The 25,931-nt window shown below is 36.9% G+C and overlaps 1 protein-coding gene across 1 annotated transcript in view; it reads left to right on the plus strand.

Annotated features, from left to right (window-relative positions):
• Positions 1 to 4,769: 4,769 nt before the first annotated feature.
• Positions 4,770 to 25,931, plus strand: part of LOC122793370 (microsomal triglyceride transfer protein) — a 704,416-nt gene continuing 683,254 nt past the window's right edge. Inside the window, exon 1 of the mRNA XM_044061320.1 lies at positions 4,770 to 4,925. Within this exon, the coding sequence (XP_043917255.1) occupies positions 4,868 to 4,925 (58 nt within the window). The 5' untranslated portion in view covers positions 4,770 to 4,867. The remainder of the gene's footprint in view (positions 4,926 to 25,931) is intronic.

The raw sequence follows: 25,931 nt of genomic DNA on the forward strand, positions 1-25,931 counted from the left end.
AAATTCATCACTGGTTTGGCGCTATGTCTCTAATGTACAAAGGCAGCCTGTAAATGGTTCATCTCCCAGGCCCCTGCTTGTCCAATGTTTCACCTCCCAAGCTCCTGCTTACACTTATCAAAGGTATCAGAACTTATCAGAGATATGGGATGCATGGCTAGGCTTAAAAAGGCCCTTGTGGTCCATACACATGTATGGACCTATACTTTGACACACTGAGATTCGCCAGTACTTGTTGCATCCCCATTAAAGTGTGTAACAAATGACAATTGCAGTAAAGCAAAGTGTTTCTTCTTACTATCATGTATCATTGAATATTTATTGTCAAATGATGAAGACCATGTAGATGTATATTCCTTTCCTATTAAATAGTGCATGTAGCTACCTTTCAGTAAAGTAAAGTGAAATAGAACTTTGGGCTTTCACTTTCATATTACTGGCTATCACAGAATAGTCTTTGTCAAATGATCAGTACCACATGGTTATATATATACCTTTAGCTATCTATCTAGATATTATTTATTAATTAAATAGTGTGCTACATGATGTTTTCATGATAGAATTAATGCAGCATGTGCATCTTATGATGCTCAATGTGCTGTTGATTTAATACAGGCTGACCTGTACATGGTACAACAGCACCACACGTTAGTGTATGGATCAGGTATTAATTATACTGAGAGCTCCTTGTGTTGCCATACTGTCACTCAGCTGCCTCCTATTACAACACAACCAGTGCTCCACAAATCACATTTTCATTGACACCTGTTTAATTTGCTGTCAGTGGTTGCTTTTGTACTTATTATGTCTTGTTTCAGTTTTCATTTGCATTAATTCTCTCTAGATAAGACCCATCCTTTGTAAAAGTTAATTTTCAACATTCATTTTAATAACCTTTATATGTTCTACTATCAGTTCAACGCAGATTTTAAGAGAAAAGCCACATGTGGTATATCATCCATAACACTGATTAATCTACATTGACTTGGACTATGCCTTGATGATTTCTCATGGGTTTTTGACATTACCTTTTAAAAGAAGATCAGTTTAACTTTTTATTTATTGATCTTTAGTTTTTGCATATCTTTGTCAGTTTTTGCTCTGCTCTTCTTGCATTGCTGAGCTGCAGAAGTGCCCCTGCCAGTCCTCATGCAGTTATAGAGGTGAGCTCTCATCCCTCTGTAAAGCTACCTCACCTTTTATCATGTACATATATCACATTGCTCAGTGTTCTATTTTCTCATGATCTTGCACAGATATTTTTCTTTGGCTCCTTCCTAAATCTCTGCTTTTACAATGTGAAACTGAAACCTCCTATATGTGTGCTTCTCCATAACTGGATGGGTCCTTTAATTTGAATTATCATGCATAACCAGTAATAGTTAAATGTGTAACAGTCTTTACTAATCACCCATTATAATACACAGTTTGCTTGAAAGGGAGGGCAGTGGGAGAAGTGGGTATGGGCATGGGTTGTTACTGGGGGATAGATGTGTAAGTTTGAAAGCAACCTAGTCAGTGATGCACATTTTAAATCATTTCCCTACCCTACATGAATTCCTTCTGGTGTGCTAAAACGTAACTGGAGCACGTTCTATTACTTTTAGCAAATAAAACACTTAAAAACATCTGACATTTCATAGTAACAAACAATAGACAGGTAGACAATCTTTTCAATTCAGTTCTGCTAATGAATATGGAGGCAACATTGTCAATAATTAATAAGCAGATCCCATTAAGTTACAGTAAAATATCAACAGACATCCTTCTTGTCATAACATATGGGTTTCTCCTTAAACAACCTCTGTTAACTTAGAATGTAGTTTGGTTATATTTTCTCTTATGTTATTGTTCCAGGGAAACTGATAAAAAATGCTTAATTCAGTAAACACCTCACTGTAAACTACAAATGTAGTTGTTTTCAGCTATTCTGTCTACTGAATATGTACATAGCAGTCACTCCTCAAAGAGATTCTGTTATAAAGAAGTGCAGCTTTATCTGATTCACTGTATAATATCTAAAAACACCAGCTGCACAGTATCGTTGAATATGTAAGCATGTTTATCCCAAGAGAGTTAAGTAACAATTTTTGCTTAAGTCTACCTGCAAAGGACTCAGATTTATATTAAAGTAAATATTAAACAAAAAACATAAACAGATGAACAATTTTTACTGTTTTAAATTTATAAGTCGATGTGTTTTATTATATAATTGCAAAATTGTTCTCCAGCAAAGTAATATGTTAGAATTTTAGCAGATTTGTTACAGATAAGATTGCTTTATTTGAACACTGACAATACTTATGTGTACAATTTAAGAAACTCATCAAGATTTTTGGGATAGCACTTAACGTGGAATAATTAATTATTTTTTGTTTTGTGCTTTTCTCTTTGTTTGCCTTATTTGTGTACTGACAGTGCTATTTCTGTATAAAAGAATTATTTTTCCACATCATCTGCTTGACTGAACCTGACACCACAATTACTTTTTTATTCTTACTATTCCTTCTACCAGTCTAACTGACCCTTGTGCACTGATCTGCCACTTTTGGGTACCCTAAATGCTTCAAAGATTATTAGTGCCTTCTTCAGAACCATGAAATCTGGGAGTATGTATGGATGTTTAAATAACTCAACTATATAGTCAACATCTGCTTTGTCAACACAGTATGTGTGAGATCACTCCATTACTAGGATTGAGGAATATGCCCTTTCTCTGATATTGTGTGATCTCAGAGTTGGACATAACATAATTATGTAATTAACATGTGGTGTGGGGAGTGCAGGGGGAATTGTCCCCCAGCAAAAATGTTATTTTAGTTGCATGATTCAAGCTTATGTCTTTGAGCATGCAAAGTCAATTTTGTAATATCAGATTCCGTGTCGGTGAAATGCGATTTCGGGCATCTGAAGGTGACCCATATATATATATATATATATATATATATATATATATATATATATATATATATATATATATATATATATATATATATATACTTGTGATGATGTTAGCAACATTCACATTTGGGTGTTTACATACATTTAAGTCCACCTGTATATATATATATATATATATATATATATATATATATATATATATATATATGTGTGTGTGTGTGTGTGTGTGTGTGTGTGTGTGTGTGTGTTGTGTGTGTGTGTATATATATATATATATGTTAACAGTACTTGTGATATGCAAGACCATTTCACATACTCTGATATATAGGTTTTATGTAATACCAGGGGTATGGTTTGCAGTCCCCCATGCCAGAGGGTGCAGGACCCCTGCAAAAATATTTTAAATGTTTTGAAACATCTTTCATACTTTGTTCTGCAAAGTATGAAACTTGCACATTACTTGTTATGTTTTTGGTCACTGTAATATTGGGTTTCACAGTCCTGACAGACAGTTGTTTTTATATTAGTAATCCAGTGTGTTTCCAGCTAAGTGGAGAGGCAACAGTAGCTTAGTGCTATCCTGCATACAGACTGCTTTTCAAACTTTTCCCAGTAGAGCAATGACCCATATTTTATGTAGTACTCCACAAATGACCACATGCCAGTTGACATTTCCCCTTCCTAAATCTGAAATGTCTAACCATCTATGACTTTGGCCTTAAATACTGGCAGTTTGAATAGCTGTGTCAATGCCACGTCATGTTTCCATGAAAGGAGACCTGGATGCCCTGGATTCAGAATTAAATCTGACTAAGCAGATTTAGACACTGTAATGTAGCTGCTGCTCCCCTCTTATTGGAATAATTTCTGTCTGTGACATATCTTTTACTGTGGAAATAACTAATGTCTTAAATGGGATGATGATGTCATACATAAGGAAGAAAGTAAAGTACATAATGTCAAAAGAAAGTTGAGCATCCCTAACTATAAAATCCCTAGTAAAGATGTAAAAGTCCCTTTTATGACAAATGCATTGCTCATAAATGAAATTATATTTAAATCCTTTATTATGCAGTTTTTTTTTTCCAGTAGTGTCAGAAGCTGTTTGGAACATGAGCTGGTTGGTGTAGTGCTAAATACATAAGGCTGAGGAAAGGTGGCTAGTTCAGTAATATTACAACAGAAGCTATGCTTCAACTGCATTGTAACTTCATGCCAGAGTAGATTACTACACTTAGATTTGAGAATCAATTCAATACCTCTCAACTGTCCAGATTTTCGCAGAATGTTCATATTTTTGCCTTATATTTTTGGTGTTTTCTTCATAAAATGTGTTGTTTTCTGGCAAATCTTTGAGGACTGAAGTCACTAAATAATGTTAAATAACGACAGACATTTGAGTTTCGGACTTCATATCCTTCAGAAAATGCACAATAATTCAAAACCTGTTATTCTAAGCTTATAGGAGCAATTTTTAAATTCTGTCCCTAGTTTTGGGCCTTTGTCCCCCCATTATTTCTGGCTTTGTCCACATTTCTTGCGCTGAGAGGTTGAGAGGTAAGGCTCAGTGGCAAGAACATTTTGTTTATTTATCACTACTACTGTTTTAACTAGGTAGAAAATGTTTTTTTTTTTGTTTCAGGGCCTGACATGGAGTTGTATTTTGTTAATGAAATTTAAGCAGATATTTACAGTTCTTACTATGGAATGAAGCAGTTGTAGGGTATTATCTTACAGACAGGACAGAGTTTACTGATCATTGTAGTTTAATAATTAACTGTGTTTCATTGTTTGAACTTAATGTGTTTGTGGAGTTTGGAATCTGACCTCAACTATGTCTAGATAAACATTTTTCTGGGAGATCTTAAGTTCTTTTCTTACCTTGCTGCAATCTGGGCAACTCACTCATGATTCAGTTGCTATCCCGTAGATTAGCTGTTGTAGTCTGGAATTAGAAAAATTAAATATGGCGATAATATTTATACTTCTTTTTATAAGTTCTGCCTGTGCAGCTTCAGTAACAGGTAAATATATTTACTTGCGTCATGATTTCTGTATCATAACTGTATGTGCATGCTCTTTGTCAAGCATGTTAATACTACAGTTTAGCATTCTATATTAGAAACATATTACTTCTTTCCTAGCATGTTTTCACAGTATATGATTTATCCTGATTTCTTTTTAACCTGGCAAAATTGCTGAATTTCAGTTCTAAAAACAGGGGGCAGTGCTCATTTTTAATATTAAGTTATTTAAGCTTATCAAATTGTTTCATTGAAACTGACCTCTGCAATGTTTGCACAAGTGCGGTCTGATAAATTTTGCTATTTCACTAAGAAATACAGTCTTACTTAGTTTTATTTTATCTTCACTGAAGTGTAAGGGAACTTTGAATTCAAGGTTTAAACAAAATAATAGTAATGCCAGTCAGGAGATTCCAGGTTTACCTGCCAAGGCAGATGAGATCAGATTTGTTTTCTTAAGAACTACAGTAACACTCGATGCATGTTCAGTATATTACTTGTATTTTGTACAGTATGTTGGCATTGGTTATTTTGCTGTAATGCTATTTCTGTGCCAAAATGTAACTCGTGATCATAGGCCAGGATATACAGTCCGGTGCCCTTTGGTGGTAATTACTAACTGATACTGTTTCTACAGGACTGTCCTTCCTGCGGTAAATCTTTAAAATAGAGGTGCTATCAGATTACTACAAAAACCTTAGTCTGATGGAAATTGGACAGTCCATGTGGTAAAAATGTTAGAAACAAATGAGCAGTCTGCCGTGTTTGTTTTCTTCAATGAAAGATTGATCATTACAACTGCAAAAAGCAGTCTTTTCTGTTCTTAGAATGTACTGAATAACTTGGCCTATACTGGACAGGAAAATTTGGAGCAGGTTCTCTGTGCTCAATTCATGTCCCTTCATATACTTTGGCAATACACCATGGCAGGGAGGGAGTAAATAAGAATTACTGCCATGGTGCATTGCCATTAAGAAATTAATTGTTTCAAAAAACGAATGGCTTATATTTTTAAAATAATGTCATTATTTTACTTTTTATATCTGTTCAGTTTGCATGGGCTAATGTGACTCAGCATGGATAGCTTAGTGTTGTACTGTGCATGGTAATACCTCAGAATATGTCATATCCTTTACACTGTAATGTCACACTATATTTCATATCCCTAGAATTATGCCACGTCATATCCCTGGAATTGTGGCAGATGAGTGCCTGGGAACCTTTGCATTTTAACATGCATTATCATCATATTTTAAATTTAAATTTAGTGGATTCTAAAAACATTATAAGCAGCTAAAGCTGTATTGAGACTGAGTATAAATAAAAGTATGAAATATGTTCCACTGCTTAGCTTCAAGAAAAGAAAAGGACAACCATATTGAAATCTATTTCAGTATAGATACCAAACTGTATGGGACATAACAAATTTTCCTCCTTCTTGTAGTGTGGTGTGCTTCAGTGGGAGGTAAAGTCTTTACACTGTATAATTTAAGAAGCATTGCTTCTAGCTGTAATATTACTAGTAGTGGGTCATTCAAAAAATCTTCATCCCACAACCATCATAGTTTATACAATGTTCTGTGGATTTACCATGAATTAATTTAGGTTATTATACTGGACTCAATTATAAATGGTGAGGTGAGTGTCCAGGTCTTCTACATTGGCTGTCTTACACTACTATATTTATTAGTAAACCTGTTTACAAATAAAGAATGATTTCAAAACTGAAAGGAAATATAAAAGCATTTATAATCGTAGCAATAAGATATTTACAGATATATTTCATTAGAACTTCTACCACATTGAACCCACAGGGGTTGCTTAAATAGAACATTGACATACCCACTGTTCATATTTTATTGCTTAATTAACTAGCTTCTGCTTCTTTTGGATTTTCCCAGTTAGGGGTCGCCACAGGGGATCACCTGTCCGCTCATGATTGGCAGTGGAGTTTTACGGTGTCAAGCTGCCAGCCTGGCGCTCAGCCTTCCACAGAAGGCACATGCATGGACTCACACCTAGGGCCAATTTAGAGTGTCCAATCCACATACAGCATGTCTTTGGGATGTGGGAGGAAACCGAAGCACCCTGTGGAAACCCACGTGACCATAGGGAGGACATGCAGATGCCACACAGAAGGCAGCCCAGCTGAGAATCGAACCGGAGAACCTCTTGCTGTAAGGTGGCAATGCTAACCGCTGCACCATTGCGGCAGCCCTAAATATCTAGCTTCTGCTAATTAGCTCTATTAGATATTTGATGGCATACTGTGAGTAGTGATAACTTGAGACATTTAAAGTTTATGAGTCTGATATGAAATTAATTTGAGCAGTGTTTTTTAGTGTTTTTTTTCCTTCAGTGACCTCAAAATATTTTAATATCAGCTTTTTGTGCTATATTGTTTACTCTTTGCAGAGATATTATGTAAATTTTTTTTCCCAAAAGAAATACACTTCAGTAAAAACTAAATGAAAACTCCAGCCAAGCTAGAACTTCCACTGAGAGACCTCTCAAACCTCTTGTATCAGAGGCACATGGGATATATGCAAATGACCCTTATGAACATCAGGTGTTTCAGCTATATGGCGATTCTGAATGCCTGTGACTTATTTATTTTTAAGTCGTTTCAATGGACAATTTCAGGCCAATAAAGCCAAACCCCACTAGCTGTGGATATGCATATTTTGGCCTTATTATGACCTCATCAGCACAGCACAATAACTAAAAGAAATACACTTGAAAAATAAATGTGCTTTCAAAATAGACCAAAATGATGTCTAAAGGGTCTTGGGTTGCCAAGCTACATTCACATCTGGAAATTAAAAGATAGACTAATTATTACTGAAAAGTGTTAATTATGGCAATGGCAGAACCCAGGAACATTTTCCTCATAACTGTTGTATAGAAAAAAACTTTTAGCATGTCATATGCTGGAATGATGAAAGCATCTCCTGACCCACTCCATGGCAAAACAAACTTATGAATAAAGCGAATGCTTCTTGAGTAGGGTGACCAGGAAAAGACCATGGGATTATAATTACAGTTTTAGTGGATACTAATGGCAGAGCAAAAAAAAAAAATGTCCAGTGCAAGCCAAATTCTGAGATGCACTCTTAAAGTAGCAGTGTCTAGAAACTAAGGACTCTTCTACTGTGCTGTGCTGAGGCTGCAGATGGAATAATCTGTGCTCTTCCAGAAACCGCATGGGGAATGGAGACCTTGCAATGAATGAAAAGCTGCAGAGGGCAATGAGCAGGGAGATCAGTGGTATGGGGGTGATATGCTTACAGGAATGTTGGATGAACCAAAAGTCTTCTCAGAATTAAAGAGAGATATAAGGATACTATTTTGGTACCAAAGATAATGAAAGGATGTTGCAAAGGAGTTAAAAACAGAAGCTAAGGATGTCATTTTAAATTTATGGAAATTCTGCTTCACTGATAAGGTGTTGCTTACATAGAATTAGCTGTGTGCATGTATAGTGAGGTGTGAGTTCTTGGACGCATTTAAAAAAGCATCATATAGGGGAAGAAGGCTAGGGAGAGTGCTGCCTACAGGGTGCATGCTGGATGCTTCCTTCTGCTTGCAGACATATGTATGTAATTAAGCAAAACATTGTAACTGTATACTCACATAGTATTGAATGTAATTAAAAATATATATGCACATTCTATGTAGATATGGATGTAAGTAAGTAAATGTATGCATACTGTGTATGCATTTAAATATTTGTGTGGTTAAGTAAATATGGTAAAGTATGTGGGTAGTCGCAAATTTAAATTTTGCACTTTTGGGGTTTCGGGTTTTGCAGTTTTTGGCTTTACAGTCCCAGGATACTGAATTTCGATCTTTCAGTATTTCAGGATTGTAAAGTGAAAGCACACACATACACACACACACACACACACACACACACACACACACACACACACACATATATATATATATATATATATATATATATATATATATATATATATATATACATACATAATACATACACACTTGTTTTTTTTTTCTGGGGTGCAGCACTGATCTCCATGGACCTTTTTCAGACTCAGACAGACAGACTCTCAGTAAGTGATGTCTGGTTAACTGACTTGCTCCAAGTCACACAGTTAGGTAATGGAGGCTGAAGGAATCAAACCTTGCACCACTGGACCACAGGAAATATCTCATTAAAAGCCCTTTAATCCTTTAAGCCAATTGTCAGACAGTATGTGTATGTTTACAGTGTGATTTATCACAGTGTCACAATATCAAATGCAAAGGCATTTTTTACAATACAGAGAAGAATGACACTGTTGAGCCCTGAAAACACTGATCATAGCAAAGATTGCAAAAAGCAAGTCATTTTCTTTTGTGATCTTTACAATAAAATCTTCCATAACACTAGCCACTATTTATTTCTGATTAGTGGTAGTGTTATGGAAAGTTTTTTAAGGGGAGATATAGGGTTATGGTTAAGAACAAGGTTAGAGTTAGGGTTATGATTTGAACATATTAGTTTTACCCTGATACCTAAACTTTCCTTTCTTAGAGCTTGAACCTAAGCCTTCAAGTCTTTTTGTGATAGAAGGAGGTATGGACGTGGTGCCAGCATTCAGCACTGCAAAATCTTGAGAGGAAAGGGAGGCTTGAACTGTCTTTCATGACGATGAGATGGCATCCTGTGTTACATCACTCAGCATTGTTGCATTCTGCCAGCATTTTATTATTGAACAAAAAGACTACGATTAACTCTAGCTAGCCTGTATGAAAGCTTATCTGTACCCCATCATCACAGTTCTATGTTTTTATACCTGGAGTATTTTCTGTGATGTGTTGATGGGGAAAGTTTGAGTAGTCAGGGATAATGCATTAGGCCTTTCTTTTCAGGCAATGCTAAAATCCACTGATAGCTTTTACCATTAGTTTAAAAGCATTTTTCCCTCACTTATCTCCACATCTATGTACTTTGGATTTTGGACAGGAATTGTACTATACTACTATTATCAAATGTCAGGCAATGCATGCAGAATTAAACATTAAAGATCTGTCTCCATCACATTCACACAAACTACATATATGCTGCTAATCAGCTGTAGTGGAGTCTTAAAAAATCTTGACTGGTGGCTTTTTTTTAATGCTTGGATAGCACATATTGTTACCTTCCACTGACAAAATCTAAAATCAGAAGAATAGTTAGCATAGTAAAACAGTAAATAAAGTAATCCCACTTGTGTCTGCAGTGGTACAGATTATGGGTAAGAATCGGAGACAGGTGTGGTACACCATCTCACCAGGTGCATGGAGACCGCAAGATCTGCAGACAGTTCTGTTCATAGGTTCATAGGTGATTTCTAGGCTAATGCCCTTAAAGGGCCATTTTGAGGCCAGCCATCCTCACCCCCCCCCCCCAGTCCTGTGTGCTACTCAAAGCTTCTTGTGATGTACTATTGCATCACCTGCATTGCATTAGGCAGGAGTGCAGTGCACTGAAAATTCAGCACTGAAGCTCCACCCTTCTATGTAGGCATTGTAGATTGAAAATGGGAAAGTGCCATCACTGACATAGCACTTTGTGGTGCAACAACCTGCCAATCTGTTGTGCACTTTCAATACTCTATTGCTGAATACCTTTGATACAAGACCTGAATGTGAAAGTTGTTGACCCAGTAACTCTGAGAAATGTTTAGCTATATGTCATACACATAAAGTGATATTAAACCTTCTTATTTATACTTCTCCATCATAGCTGTACAGTCCACAGATCACGTACATATATGTATTGCTTCCAGATACCAGATAAAGCTCACACTGTGATTGTCTGAGTGCTCAATGATAGATTAGCATATAGACAAGTGATACATGATTCACTAATGTGTATCTATGTAACGCTCTCAGGTAATCTATATGCATGAGATTATAAAATGAAATAAACAATGACTGCCTTACTCCCACAGATAGTTGCTGAACTGCTGTATTATAGCTCAGTAAAGGATGACATAGATTTTGTTCTTACCTTCTGCAGGGCAGCAAAAAGTGTTGCAAGGCTATACTGTGTCCTCTTTCATATACATCTAAGGAACAAAATAAAATAAGTTTCAATATATGGTAGCTAATCTTTGACATGTGTGATTATTACTGCTGGTAACCCTAATAATGTACATTACCAAAAGTGAGGTATATAATCACTATACGAGATACAATGTTATTTGATTGGGTAAGATCTTGGTACACTACCTAATGTGTTGCCCAAGCAGTCAGCATTATTACATGCTAGGAGTGCATCATCCATGTTATTGAGGCTGTATGTCATGCATGACTGTTGGGGAAGGGTGCACACCATTATAGTATGTGCAGCACGCAGGTCATGTTGCTATTTACTCAGCATTAGAGGTCACAACCTACTGCGCACTTCTAAGTCAGGTTCAACAATATCAAATGGATTGTACTATAAAGTAACCAACCAACAAAACAGCCAGCACCATCAATCAGCTTCCCAAAATAAAACTTTAGTATCACATATTAAGATAAATACATCCTGCACACCGCTTTTGGCTATAACCCTTCATCAGTGCATAATAACACCACCCCTCAATCTATTTAAATACTATGAGCTCAATCATCATTGGCCATCATAACTGCTCGTTTAGTCCTGGTGTAAATAAGGCACCTAATTTTATGATGCACATCTGTTTCTTACGATTTAACATCCGATGCCATCCTACATTATAGTTTGTTCTAGAATAAACTCTGTCAATAATAGTAAACATAAACCTAGATGAAGCATGTTTTAAGGTATGCTTATACAAAGCACTTGTAGACTTAGCACACCGAATATCACTCAAATGTTCAGACATTCTTAACAGAGCAAGAACAAGCAGCCAAGTATATTACCCAATCTGTATTACAACTGCCATATTCTGAAATATCAAATACTCTAGAACTATTTCTTGAAGAAAAACCTTTATCTTTGCTAACAAAGTTACAAAAATTACAGTGTCCACAAGGATAACACCCCACGAATCTTTGGCCATCCAACACAAACTAATGCCTCTCCCTCCCCTTGTGATAATTTTTTTTATAATGATTAAACCACCCAGCCGTCGTTCTCCTTTTTCTATAAGAAAAGAGACATTTTGAAGGTATAATTTCCCTAATTTTATCTTCCATCAACAAAATATCCCAATGTTTAGATACTAAGTCTTTAATAAATGTAGTGTTATCACCAAAATTAGTTGTTGTTGTTGTTGTGTCTTTCGGCTTTTCCTGGTTAGGGGTCGCCACAGCGGAACTCCGGTCCACTAATGATTGGCAGTAGATTTTTACGTGCTGAGTTGCTGGCCCTGATGCACAACCTTCAATGAAGGTATGCCCATTCACGCATGTCTCCACACAGAAGACGCTCTAGCTGAGAATCGAACAGGACAACGTCTTACTGTGAGGTGAAAACGCTACCGCAGCACCACCACCGCAGTCTATCACCAAAATTAGTAATAAATCTAATTGGTTGTTTATCCTTTTTGTCCCTAATCTGATATTTTAACAAAGAAGATCTAGATACTACCTGATTTGCTGAAATACATGCCTGATTAACAATACTTACAGGGTATCCTTTATCACAAAATCTACAAACCAGATCCTGTTCATGATTTATAAGGTCAGAGGAAGATGAACATATTCTCCTAAGCCTCAAAAATTGAGATTTTGGGATGTTATTGATTATAAGTTTGGGATGACAACTGGTGGCATGTTATGATAACCAATGATGATTGAGCTCATGGTATTTAAATAGGATTGAGGGGTGGTGTTATTATGCACTGATGAAGACTTATAAGCAAAACCGGTATGCAGGATGTATTTATCTTAATATGTGATATTGAAGTTTTATTTTGGGAAGCTGATTGTTGGCACTGACTATTTTGTTGGTTGGTTGATTAGTCTGATTTTTGGCCTCTGCACCTTTCCATACTTGCTTGGGACTGTGCTAGTATCTGGATTGTACCATAAAGTACCCAGTCATAGGTCCCTGTTTTACAGTATACATTGGATGGCATCCCATGCTACAGTATGTATTTCAGAAAGAGAGCTTGATTGCTGAATCATTCAGCTTGCCTGCATACTATTCATATTTATCTATCATTATATTTGCTATCCATCACTGGTGACATCAGCACCTGGATATGCTACAAGGAACGTTTATGAAGTTTACAGGGAGAGACAGAGTTTTCAATGATGCACCAACATCAATACGGGGAGAATGTTACCATTAAGGGACCATGGCAGTCTGAAAGATTATCTGCTTTTAAACTGTGTATGATGTGTGCGTGCATATGTATATGAATATGTTATTAATACATACATACTCAAGAAAGAATTTGTTCTCAATATTTGGAATTGTCATAACTCCATCTTCTTGTGACTACAGTATAAAAGCATTGTTGTTATCATATACTGTAGATAAGGAGTGTAGGGTAGGTATATTAAAAACTTTTATGCTGCTCAGAACAGGAGCTTCCATATGGACAGAGGTATTTGCATTCAGTGGGTTCTGATATGTATGATGCGTAAGGAGGAATTTCTGAAACATACTCCATACTTTATGTATATGATTGAGCTCATCTGCATATATACAACGTGACAAGGTTGCTTGTGGTGTCCAGAAATACAGTAGCTCATGTACAGAGTATAGACCTTGACTGTCAGTCATGATTGTGTGTCTGACTTTTACTATTGCTCAAAAGTCTTACACAGTGCAGGCCATGTCTCTGAATCTCACCCACTGTCAATACCACTTCTAGTAGAAGTACAAAACAGAGATGCAGGCACACAAAACTAGAAAATACTAAAATATTCAGAAAACACTGATGTTCGTATATGTTTATAGAGTATTTATATCATCATAGAAAAAAATGTCAAAATATTAAGAAAGTGACAATACCTCTTTTTGCCTACTCTCACATTACCTTGTTTGTCTGCTTTGACCCTAATGAACGCAAATATACTATATTTTGACTCTGATTTTAAAGATTTGTATTCCCTGAAAACCAAGTGGACCAAGTGATAAATTTTATCACAAAGATAAAAGAAAACAGAAAGCAGAAAGTAATTATTGTAGAGCACATTTCACAAAAGAGAGGATGTTGTACAGCAAGTGTGTGTGTGTATATATATATTTAATTATTTATCGCCATTTGTTAACAGGAAAAGTACACTGGGCTTGAGACCCATTTTCAGTGGAGGCCCGGGGAGAAAAGATAGTTCCAAGTTACATGAAAATCATTACATGATTTTGTAAGGAAACAATTACTTATAAAGCAAGTGAAATAATACAGGAAACTATCTAAATAGCATTTATGTTGTAAAAAGGCACAATACAGTAACAATGGAACATTAGCATGTAGAAAAATTAAACAGAAATATTTAACAATACAGCTCAATTGTTTTTTTTTGGGGGGGGGGTAAGAAAAGGGAAAGGTAAGTGCAGTGGGAAGGTAGACTTAGAGAGTTAAACTTAAAGGTAGGATAGATATTGTTAGAATCTTATAGATAGGTGGTGGGAATATGTAGATTATAACTGGTATGTATTTAATGGTAGTATTAAAAGTAGTAAGTTACAGAAGAAAAAGTGTGTTAAGATAGTTGTATAGATGTGTGGAGCAGGATAATGAAGATTAGGGATAACTCATATGGTATAACAGTATGACATGTACACAAGTATATTTGCTATGTGAAACAGTTTTACTATATTAAGGAGGCTGTGGATATGTGTTGTATGTGTAGCTGGGGTTATCAGTGAGATGTTGGTTTAGTTTTCTTTTAAAGGAAATTATGTTGTCTAATTCTGTAACTGATGATGGGAGGGCGTGCCACAGCTTAGTTATGGAATGGGAATAGAGGCAGCTACCTGCTCTTTTACTAGGTTTTGATACTTTAAGTAGGTGTTTGTTGTTAAGAGTATAGACTTTTTGATGGGACGTAAGATTCAATGATATTTTTCAGGGAAGGGCAACACTCGGGTCTATAAATGAGTTTATGGGCAAAGGTAAGTTGTGTGTAATGTAGGTAATGTGCATATTCTAACCAGTTTAGTTCTCTAGTGGCCTGGCAATGGTGGGTGTGATTTGGTTTGGATGATCCGAATTTTGCAATCTTACAATAACAGGACTGCAGTTTGTGTTGCAAAGAGTTGGTGAAGACAGGAGACCCATATAATAAGGTTGGAATGAGAAAACTTTTTGAAAGTTTTATTCAGATGGATTTGTCTAAGTATTGTTTGTTTCTGTAATGTTTGCCTAATTTGAAGTGAGTCTTTTTTATTGCATTATTAATATGCAAGTCAAATCTAAGTTTTCTGTCAGTAGTAATTTCTAGCAGTTTGGCCTGATTTACAAACTCTGTTTGGGTTTTGTTTATGGAGAACATAGTAAAGTCTGTGGGAACAGGTTTAGAGGCAAAGATGAGTAGTTTAGATTTATTAGGGTTAAGTAATAGCTGTGATTGGTTTAGCCAGAGTTCTATGGATGTAAAGGCCTTTTGTGTTAACTTTTGGAGGTCAGAGAAGTTATTAGAGGTACAGATTATTGTTGAATCATATGCATATTGTGTGGTAGTACAATTAGAAGGAACTTTATGTAGGTCATTTATAAAAACGTTGAATAGTAGGGGTCCTAAGACTGACCCCTGGGGTATTCCTATGTTACTTGGGAGAAAGCTAGAGAGGTTATTCTGCCATTTTACGGATTGCTGTCTGTTTTCCAAGTAAATAGTGAACCAGGTTAGGGTGGCATCAGAGCATCCTAGTGATTGCAGTTGCTGGATAAGTTTGATGTGGGAGACTGTGTCGAATGCTTTTGAGAGATCCAGTAACAGGACTGATGTAAGTAAGTTACTATCTAGGGTGTTATAGATGAGATTTGTGAAGGAGACTAGGGCAGTAATGGTACTGTGGGATGGTCGAAAGTCATGTTGTGAAGGGGATAGTAGGTTGTTGTTGGTTAGATATTCAACCAGTTGTTTGTGGATGCATTTTTCCATTATTTTAGATAGAGGGGACAGTATGGAAATGGGTCTAAAATTAGATAGGTCATGAGGGTTTCCACCTTTATGAAGTGGGGTGATTATTGATTTTTTCCAGAGCTGGGGGGCTGTGTGTTCTGCAAGTGATCGGTTTATAAGGATACTTACTAGGAAACCTATTGCCTTAGCACTCATTTTGAGGTATTCTGGGGGGGATTATCAGCGGATAAGGAGCCTGGTTTCAGTTTGCCAAGTAATGTTTGTATTTCAGAAGTTGCTACAGGTTGGAAGTTAAAGGATGGTATGGAGCTGATATTGCCTTGAGGTATGATGGATGGGTTAATGGGGGCTGGGGTATTGCCTGCATTTACTAATGTAAGGATAATATCAATAAAGTTTTTATTAAATATTTCATCTAGTTCAGCTAGGCATTTGCCTGGAAATGGAGATGAGTTTTGGGTGCTGACAGGATTTAGTAATGAGTTGACAGATTTACAGAAAAGTTTGGGATTATTACTGTGGGTGTTTATTTGTTGATAGAAGTAAGTCTTTTTGTCCTGATTAATTGCCTGTTTTTCTTTGTTTCTAAGTATTTTGAAGGTGGTTTCGTTGGGTGGGGTCTTATCTTTTCTCCATTTGTGCCATGCTCAGTCTGTATTAATCAGGAGTTGTTTGGTTGACTTAGATAGCCAAGGAGCATGGTTACATTTAACTCTCTTTTTTCTTATGGGGGCTATGGAGTTAAGGGTATCTAGGAAGACAGTATTGAAATAATCTGCTGCTTTATGTAAGGGAATATATTTCATTGGGTTCAAGTTTAGTGTTTGTAATAGGTTGCAAAAGTGAGACTGGCTAAAATTGGCTAGATTTCTGGTATACTTGTATGAATGGATGCTTGGGGTGGAGGTTGATAGTCTGTGTATCAGGCTGGTAAGTGGTCACTTAGGGTGTTGGGAAGTGTGTTGGGATTGGAGTAGTATTGTAGGTGGGATACTAATATCCAGTCTAGGGTGGATTCAGGGCGATTGTTTTGTGTGTTGGGGTTTGTATAATTTGTGTAAATTTGAACAGATTGATAGAGTTTGTGGAGTTGCTTTGTGTTAGATTAAGCCAATTTATATTAGTGTTACCAAGGATGATAGTTTCATTTGAGATGTAGTGGTTAGACCATGATAGGAAGTCTTTCAGTGTTGGGATACTGGGACCTGGAGGAATATAGGTGGTGGCAATAGATATTTGTTTATGGTTGTTGAAAAATAGTGATGCTAACAGGATTTCCATATTATTGAAGGTGGGAGCTATGTTGGGTGGGATATTACGTTTAAGTGGTTACGGTATATTAATGCTAGGCCTCCCCTTTTCCTATGAAGTCTATCTTTTCATAATATTTGATATCCAGGGGTAACTACATCAGGTGTATACTGTGTAAGCCATGCATGGCAATCTGCTACTTTGTTGCCGATACTACAGATGTTTAACGTCATGATGCAAAGGTCTTTTGGTGTTTTCACTGAGAGTGATGTTAATATGTTGGTGGGGAGGGGTCCAGGGTTTGGATGAATATTTCCACTTTGCCATAATAATATGAGGAAAGTGGTTTGCATTGTGGATGTAATGTAGTTAAGTATGGAGTATGTGTATGAGATGTATAATTGTTTTATTTTAGGTATATTAAAATGCAGTTTGGTCTTAAAAATGGTGGTGTCTCTGTGATTGAAGAGTGATGGTGAAATAGAGTAACTATTTTGGGATGAGTTATGATATATGTATGCTGTAGTTTTTGTTAGGGTTAGTTCATGTAGTGTGGTGCTGTGAGAAGTGAGGTGGTAGAGAGTAAGTAGGTTAAAAAAGGTTAAGGATGTTACTAATAGTAGATTTAGAGTGTGCATGATGTGAGATGTAGGAGGGTTTTAGTACTTTTGGGTGTGGCTTACAGCCTATGAAGAGGTTGGAAGGAGTGGCCTGTGATGTAGTAAGCTAGAGACAGAGGGGGCAGGAGGGAATTGAGGGCAGGGTAGGGGAATGGAGTGAGCAGAGCAGGCTTGCCTCTGCAGGGCTGAGAGTGAAAAAACAATCAGTGGAGGACTTAGGAAAGGTATGGAGAATCAAGTATTTAACTTTATTGAGTGGGGTTATCAATGACACACTTACGGGGGCAACTGTGCACTAAACCTAATTAATATGGCTGGGTAGGTATTTTAATAAGTTTGCAGTAATTGTTTAACTGGGGAAAATAAGTTACTGTAAAATATTAGTAGGCTGAAATATAGACAGGTTGCGCCATATAGTGGTGACTATGAGGAATTTGCTTTAACCAGATATTAACCGGAGCTTAGGTTGGGGTCAGTTTTGGGAGCCTTAACTGTTATGCACCCATAAAATTAGAGAAAAAAATGCTCTAATCCTGATTATGTATACAACAGTATTCACTTATGCGAAAAGCCTGAAATGGTAGCCTTGTTGTTCGTTTTCTTTTAGTGTGAGACCTGTCCCGTAACAAGCAAGTGGTCAAAATCTGTTTTTGTTTATGTCCTGGTAAGGGAGGATCTTCAAGGAGAAAATGCCCTGTAATTACCTATGTGAAAAGCTTGAAATGGTAGCCTTGTTGTTTGTTTTCTTTTAGTGTGAGACCTGTCCCGTAACAAGTGAGTGGTTGGAATCTATTTTTGTTTATGTCCTGGAAGAGGGGGATTTTCAAGGAGAAAATGCCCTGTAATTACCTATGCGAAAAGCTTGAAATGGTAGCCTTCTTGTTCATTTTCTATTAGCGCGAGACCTGTCCCGTAACAAGCGAATGGTCGAAATCTATTTTTGTTTATGTCCTGGAAGGGGGGATCATCAAGGAGAAAATGCCCTGTAATTACCTATGCGAAAAGCTTGAAATGGTAGCCTTGTTGTTCATTTTTTTTTAGTGTGAGACTTGTCCCATAAGAAGTGAGTGGTTGAAATCTATTCTTATTTATGTCCTGGAAGGGGGGAATCTTCAAGGAGAAAATACCCTGTAATTACTATTGATGTGCACCACAAGCAGGGGGAAGGGGGAGCCACGATGGACCCCGGGAACTACCGCCCCATTAGCCTGATGAGCCTGGTCTGCAAGGCCATGGAGCATATCATCGTGGAACTCATAAACAAAGACATTGGTAATCTCCAAACTCTGGACCCTGCTCAGTTTGGATTTGTAAAAGGCAGATCATGTCTCCTAAACCTGATTGACTTCTTTGAAGCAGTCACCAAAGCCATAGATAAGGGTAAAATGGTTCACACAGCTTATCTAGATCTCGCCAAGGCTTTCAACACCATCCCCCAGTCTGGAATTATAAATAAGCTCACTAAACTAGGTATAAATCCCTATGTCACAAGATGGGTTGCCAACTGGCTCATAGACAGAACCCACACTGTGAAAGTAGCGGATTCCAAATCCGACATCAGACCAGTGACAAGTGGAGTACCACAGGGTTCAGACCTGGGTCCTCTCCTGTTTGGTATCTACTTCTCTGAAGTGCAGGCCAACACAGAAGGTTTTTGGCTAACAAAGTTTGCAGATGTCTGTAAACTAGGAGCCATAAACGAAACTCCTAACGATGTGGACAAACTACAAAAGGGCCTCACTGAGACAGATACCTGGTGTCAAAGCCATGGCCTGAAGCTCAATGCCAAAAAGTGTATTGTCATCCCCTTTGGTAAAAACTCTGTACCCATGAACTACCACAAAGCTGGTAGTCTACTTAATGCCGAAAATGTGATAGGAGACCTTGGGACACAGGTGGACAGTAGTCTCTCCTTTGATAATCACATTGCCACAGTGGTCAGGAAATCCTTCTACGTGGCTCATCTCATCACAAAAGGATTCTCATCCAGAAAAAGAGGTCATTGTTCCCCTCTACTCATCACTCATTAGACCCATTATAGAGTACAACGCCCCTTTTGGTATGTACCTCACAAGACATCTACAACAACTAGAAAGACCACAGAAATACCTCACAAAGAGGATTACTGGCCTCAAACAGATGACCTATGCAGACCGTCTCAAAAAACTACAGCTTTACCCCATCGCATATCGCCTACTCAGGGGCGATCTCTGCCTAACATACAAAGCTATGTCAAACCCAGAGCTGTTGGACATGCTCCACTTAAAGAAATCCCAATCCCTCTGAGCTACACGCTCTAGGGACCTTAACCTTGTCACCACAATAAACAGAACATGCTGAAGGGATAGATTCCTGTCCCAGAGACTTCCCATACACTGGAACAGACTACCTATCTATGTCAAACAGAGCTCCTCATTAGCATTCTTCAAGAAAAATCTTGATGATTGGATGGGAAATGGGAAATTCACCCCGGGGATCACTTCTGTGGCTCTGCTCGACAGGGGCACAGGAAAATAATTTTCTTGGGTAGCGAAAGCCAGGGTACATTTTTTGTCTAGGCTTGTATGGGCCCTAGGGCCGATAGCCTAGTACCTACCTATGAACCTATAGATATATATATATATATATATATATATATTTATACAGATTGAGAGAGAGAGAGAGTGAGAGAGAGAGGCAATGTTGATAAAAATTCTCACTGAAAAAGAAACCCTCCAGCATGTGTTGATATCTAGCTGGTTTGACTTATTGGTTTGATTCCATTATTATAGAGCTGTACCGCTGCAAAGTTTTACCTAATGTAATGAAGCATTTCTATTTTTGTCACGTTCAAATTGCTCATTTCTTATGATGTCTTGATAAAGAAAAGTTTGTCAAACCCTTTGTGTCTCTTTTAATGAATCAATATATCCCTAAAATTAACTTTTAAAAATTAACTTTTGATTTATCATCAACTGCATGAGCTACCATATTATCACTTTTAAAAACACATGAGCTTGTAGAGTTATTCATTCAGTATACCCTGCTATGTGATTTGTGTTTTGTGGGTCAGCAGCCTTCCTTTTGTATGTGGAGCTGAGTGATGGCTACATCAAAAATAAAAACTGCAGACTTTCTATTGTCCTGTGAATCAGTAATATTAGTCTTAAATACCTACCGAGCCTCACCTATGAAAAAAAGGAACTTTGGGGGACCAGATGATCTATCCAGTTAACAAATGCAAATAATTGTTGTATTATTAGTCTTGGATTTTAAGACTTTGGACATCAGCCTGATAAGAAAAAATCTGAATCACCTACTTATCTGGATGTTTACTACTGACTCCATGTTTTAAATGAAGAGTTTTGCAAGCTTGCCTTATTTCAGTTAATAAAATGACATACGATATAATATCACCATATTTAGCCTTACGTATGACCTGCCAGCACCATCTGTAGGATAACGAAGTCAAGGACTTGGGTATTTACATTTAGGCCAACTTAATTTAGTGTTTCTAAATGTTGTAACCAGATGGAATGCAAGGCTGCATCAAACCATTCAGGAGCTGGGTGACATTTTTTACAAAGATGTTATAATTCTGTATAATATTTATGCCTTATAAGTATTTACTTTGTGATTTCAATCTCAGAATTATTCTTGAACTTGGTTCATACATAGTGTAGATAAATTAGTTGAACTTTGAGTAGTGCCATGTTGTAAATCAAAGGTTAAACAGAAGAAAAAAGTGTGAAACCATTTTTATATCACCATAGTCCTTTAGTGTTTACTTACACCAAGCATTTCCTAGTACTTCAAAGGCTTTTAACAATCTTACTAATACACTTGGGGATACAATATATCAGAATTTATGTGCTGTTTTGCTTGTTAAAGGCTGTTTTACTCATTTTTGGTATATGACCTATTACGATGGCACTGATATATCATGTTGCTTATTTCTTGCAAAATGTGAACAGTTAAATATTACACTAGATGTATGTAATGCACAGCTTTTTAAATGGAGATAAGGTAACTGAAAATAAATCAAATGAACTGATAATATATTTTTCTACAAGTAGAATGTAATTGAAAATGGAAGTCTGCCATTCTGTCTCTCTTGGCAGATGCTAGAGATATTATTTCCTGCACAGTATTCAGATACTTTAAAGTAAAATGTGGTTACTAAACTAATAAAGTAGCTACTACACTAATAACTTGCTCATTATACTAATAACATGGCCACTACACTAATAACTTGGTCACTATGCTAATAACATGCCCACTACACTAATAATGTGGTCACTACACTAATAACTTGGTCACTGTGCTAATAACATGCCCACTACACTAATAACTTGGTCACTACACTAATAATGTGGTCACTACACTAATAACATGGTCACTACACTAATAACATGGTCATTACACTAATAACTTGGTCACTACATTAATAACTTAGTCACTACACTAATAACATGCCCACTATACTAATAACTTGGTCACTACACTAATAACATGGTCACTACACTAATAACCTTGTCACTACACTAATAACATGGTCACTACACTAATAACTTGGTCACTACACTAATAACTAGGTCACTACACTAATAACCTGGTCACTACGCTAATAATATGCCCACTACACTAATAACTTGGTCACTACACTAATAACATGGTCACTATACTAGTAACTTGGTCACTACACTAATAGCATGGTCACTACACTAATAACTTGCTCACTACGCTAATAACTTGGTCACTGCACTAAAAGCGTGGTCACTACGCTAATAACATGCCCACTACACTAATAACTTGGTCACTACACTAATAACATGGTCACTACACTAATAACTTGGTCACTACACTAATAACTTGGTCACTACACTAATAATGCAGACTATAGTTAAGCAGACTCAGTAATCTAACTCTGGAAGTTTAGCTCTGTATTATTATACTTGTTGAGGTCCAGATGTGATTGCAGTGGAGAACTTAATTAGGGAAAGAAGTTAGTTACCTAACAAGCCTGCTTTGAAATTTTATGATCCAGTAGTGGACCAAGGTCAAATTATAGAGTGGAATATTTTAGGGTACATTACAGACATACACCAAAGACCATTTTAGGTTAACATAACTGAGATGGGTGCATGAGGTCTTCGAATGGAAAAATGGTATCTCAAGTGATTACTCTTATTAGGTAAATTTGTTGCTAGAGGGTGTGGGGCCCTATAGGTTTACAGCTATTTAAAGTTACTTACTAGGCTTGCAGTTTAGGGGACCACTGGGGAGCCTAACCCAAATTCCTGGATGCCTCCAAGCACTGTCTGGTTAAGTGATATGCTCAAGATCATCTAGTGGGCAAATGAGGGCTGAGAGAATTTAACCCTGTACCTTGGGAACTGCAGCTCACAGCCTTAACCCTCTGCACCAACTGGTAGGCTTATAAAACAAGTCTAGCTTAATATTTTATGACTGGGGTGGCCATGGTGGTGCAGCGGTTAGCATTGTCACCTCACAACAAGAGGTTCTCTGGTTCGATTCTCAGCTCAGGTGGTTTCTGTGTGGAGTCTACATGTCCTCCCTGTGGTCGCATGGGTTTCCTTCTGGTGCTCTGGTTTCCTCCCACATTCCAAAGACATGCAGTAGGTGGATTGGAAACTCTAAATAGGCCGTAGGTGCAAGTGAGTGGCACAGATGGATTACTGCAACAGGGCTAGCCACCTAACAGTGTGGACCTTGGCTCAAGATGATTGCCTCAGTTGAAGTGACACTCTGACCCCATGTGCAAGATGGGAGAAAGGGGTTGAGGATGGATGGATGGGTAGTGGACCACAGTCAAGTTATACAGCTGAATACATTTAAGGCATATGTTTATTCATTTTATAAAAAAAATTAGGGATAGGAATGCACAAACTACTGATGCAGTAAAAAGATTGTAGAAAGACTTTATGGCTTAAGAGACAGAAAATGTAATCTAAATGTATAGCTAATGCTACTATATGTTACTAAATCAGGAAAATTTAGATTATTTAAAGGGCGTGTCGGCGTAAATATTTCTACATACCTACAAAGTTAGCCTGCGATGTATCTGAGAGTTTCTTCATAATGTTGGAGGTATGAAGTAGAACAATTGCTCATTTTTTGGCATGTCCATTTTTATTAGATTTTAAACAGGATTTTTAAAGATTGTGCAATGGAATTTGCTCACCAAATGTCCCTTATTCTAGTGCTGTTCTGTTGAGAGGACATTATTAAGAAATAACTTTTTGCATGAGAGACCTTTGCTTTCTTTGATTACTGTAAAATCTAAAAGTCATTGACAAGGTTGGGAGAAAGGACTCACCCTGCAGAGATGGTGATGGAAATGTCACTTATGGAAGAGGTGTTTGATATCAAAGTGGTTGATACAGAGATGGCACTGGAGTATGGAGGAAATCTGGAACACAACACAAAGGAAATGTAAGAAAAGTAAAGTATGACAGTTTGAATTTGAAAAGGATCGCTAAACACAATGTGGTATTCACTCTGTTTTAAATCTAAGGCCGAAGAAGTGCTTGATTTAGATATTGTAGCTAATATACCTGGTGTCAGTATGGTTTGTAATGTAAAGTGCTTGCAACTAGGATTGTGTCGGTGTGGCTTGTTTTCATTTATATAAATGTATGATTGCCTATGTAGTAAGTGATGGTTTAATTAAGATGTGTCTTGTTAAAAAAAAAAAAAGCAGGAATTGAATAATTTATGTAATATTGCTTAGGTTATATGATATATAGTAATATATGCGAAGTATAATGTTTGTTATGTTAATATAGTTTAATTATTTTTAAATGAATGTAAATTTGCCTATGTCACAAGTGATAATTCAGTAAAGGTGTTTTGGGATCTTAAGCAGATGGAGCATGGGTTGGGACTGTCCAATGGACAGACCAAATTAAGTCTGCTGGACTCTTCAGTTGTTATCAGTCAGATTAAATATATATTTTTCTTTCTGTTTTATTATTATTATTATTTTTGATTACCCACTTTCTTTTTAGTGGGAAATCTGGAAGGCATTTTTTTAATTTTTACTGAGACATGATGACTAAAGTTGCTTAAATAAATCATTTTTGGACCACTGTTTAGTTTGTTATTTTTGGAAGATATTTATCTTAGAATTGTGAAACCATGGGGTGAGGGGGAATCAGGAACTCTACTTCAAACAGTGGAAATCACAGCAGTATTGGCAAATGTGAGCATGGAATGAGTTAACTCAAATCAGGAGGAAGAGAGAGTCCATGTATGAAAATGGGGAAAACAGAGATTAAGGATCGCACACAACTGGCCTGAATACTTGATAATCACCTTACAATGGCATCCTAGTCAGTGTGAAAAAGCAATGAAGAATAGGTGGTATCAGAGGTGGGCTGGGCACTTTACAGAGATTCACGCTTGTTGGGTTTATATGATGTTTTTAAACACTTTTTGTACAGCAAATTGCTAAGGAGGCTGCTATGTATTTTTTAATAGTTTTTGCTTTTGTCCACTGAATTTATTGGTTGCTGTTACCGCTCTTACCAAATATTCTTTAAAAAAAAAATTCAACCCCTTTCATCTGCTATTTGGAGTCTAAGAATATTTTGGTGGAACTAGAAATTTGAAAAAAGTCACATAGTTTCTGGTCCAGAGAAATGGGCTCTGATCTTGTTTGTTACTGTGGACAAGCCAGATATATTTACATATGGAACTACTCAGTTGTGTCTTGTTTACCTTTTTTTCTTTCTTTCTGTGATGTACTTAACAGTCTGCATCATATTCTGCTCACACAGTACCCACTCAATGAAAAGTCACTATTTTGTATTTATGGTGAAATCTGACCTCTCATCTTAATATTCATGCATTCTCATTACCCTTTGGATGTTCTTTCAGCTCCAGTCCTTCCAATTTTCCTTTTAGAATAGTAAGCGCCCATATCATGATTCATCACTATCATGCCTTATCTGGCTTTCCTCACTTCTGCAGAGAATAACCTGAACCTCTGTATCTTTTTCCCATATCCAGCATATGCAATTTTGTAACCATCTTTGTGACACTTTTCTGGAATCTCTATACAGTTATTCTTTGCTCTCCCTAAAAGACTTCTAGACCTTGCACGATATATTTCAGGAGGGGTGTTACC

Source organism: Protopterus annectens, chromosome 2.part0, assembly GCF_019279795.1.
Source record: "Protopterus annectens isolate FY-2018-M chromosome 2.part0, PAN1.0, whole genome shotgun sequence".
Taxonomy (NCBI): domain Eukaryota; kingdom Metazoa; phylum Chordata; order Ceratodontiformes; family Protopteridae; genus Protopterus; species Protopterus annectens.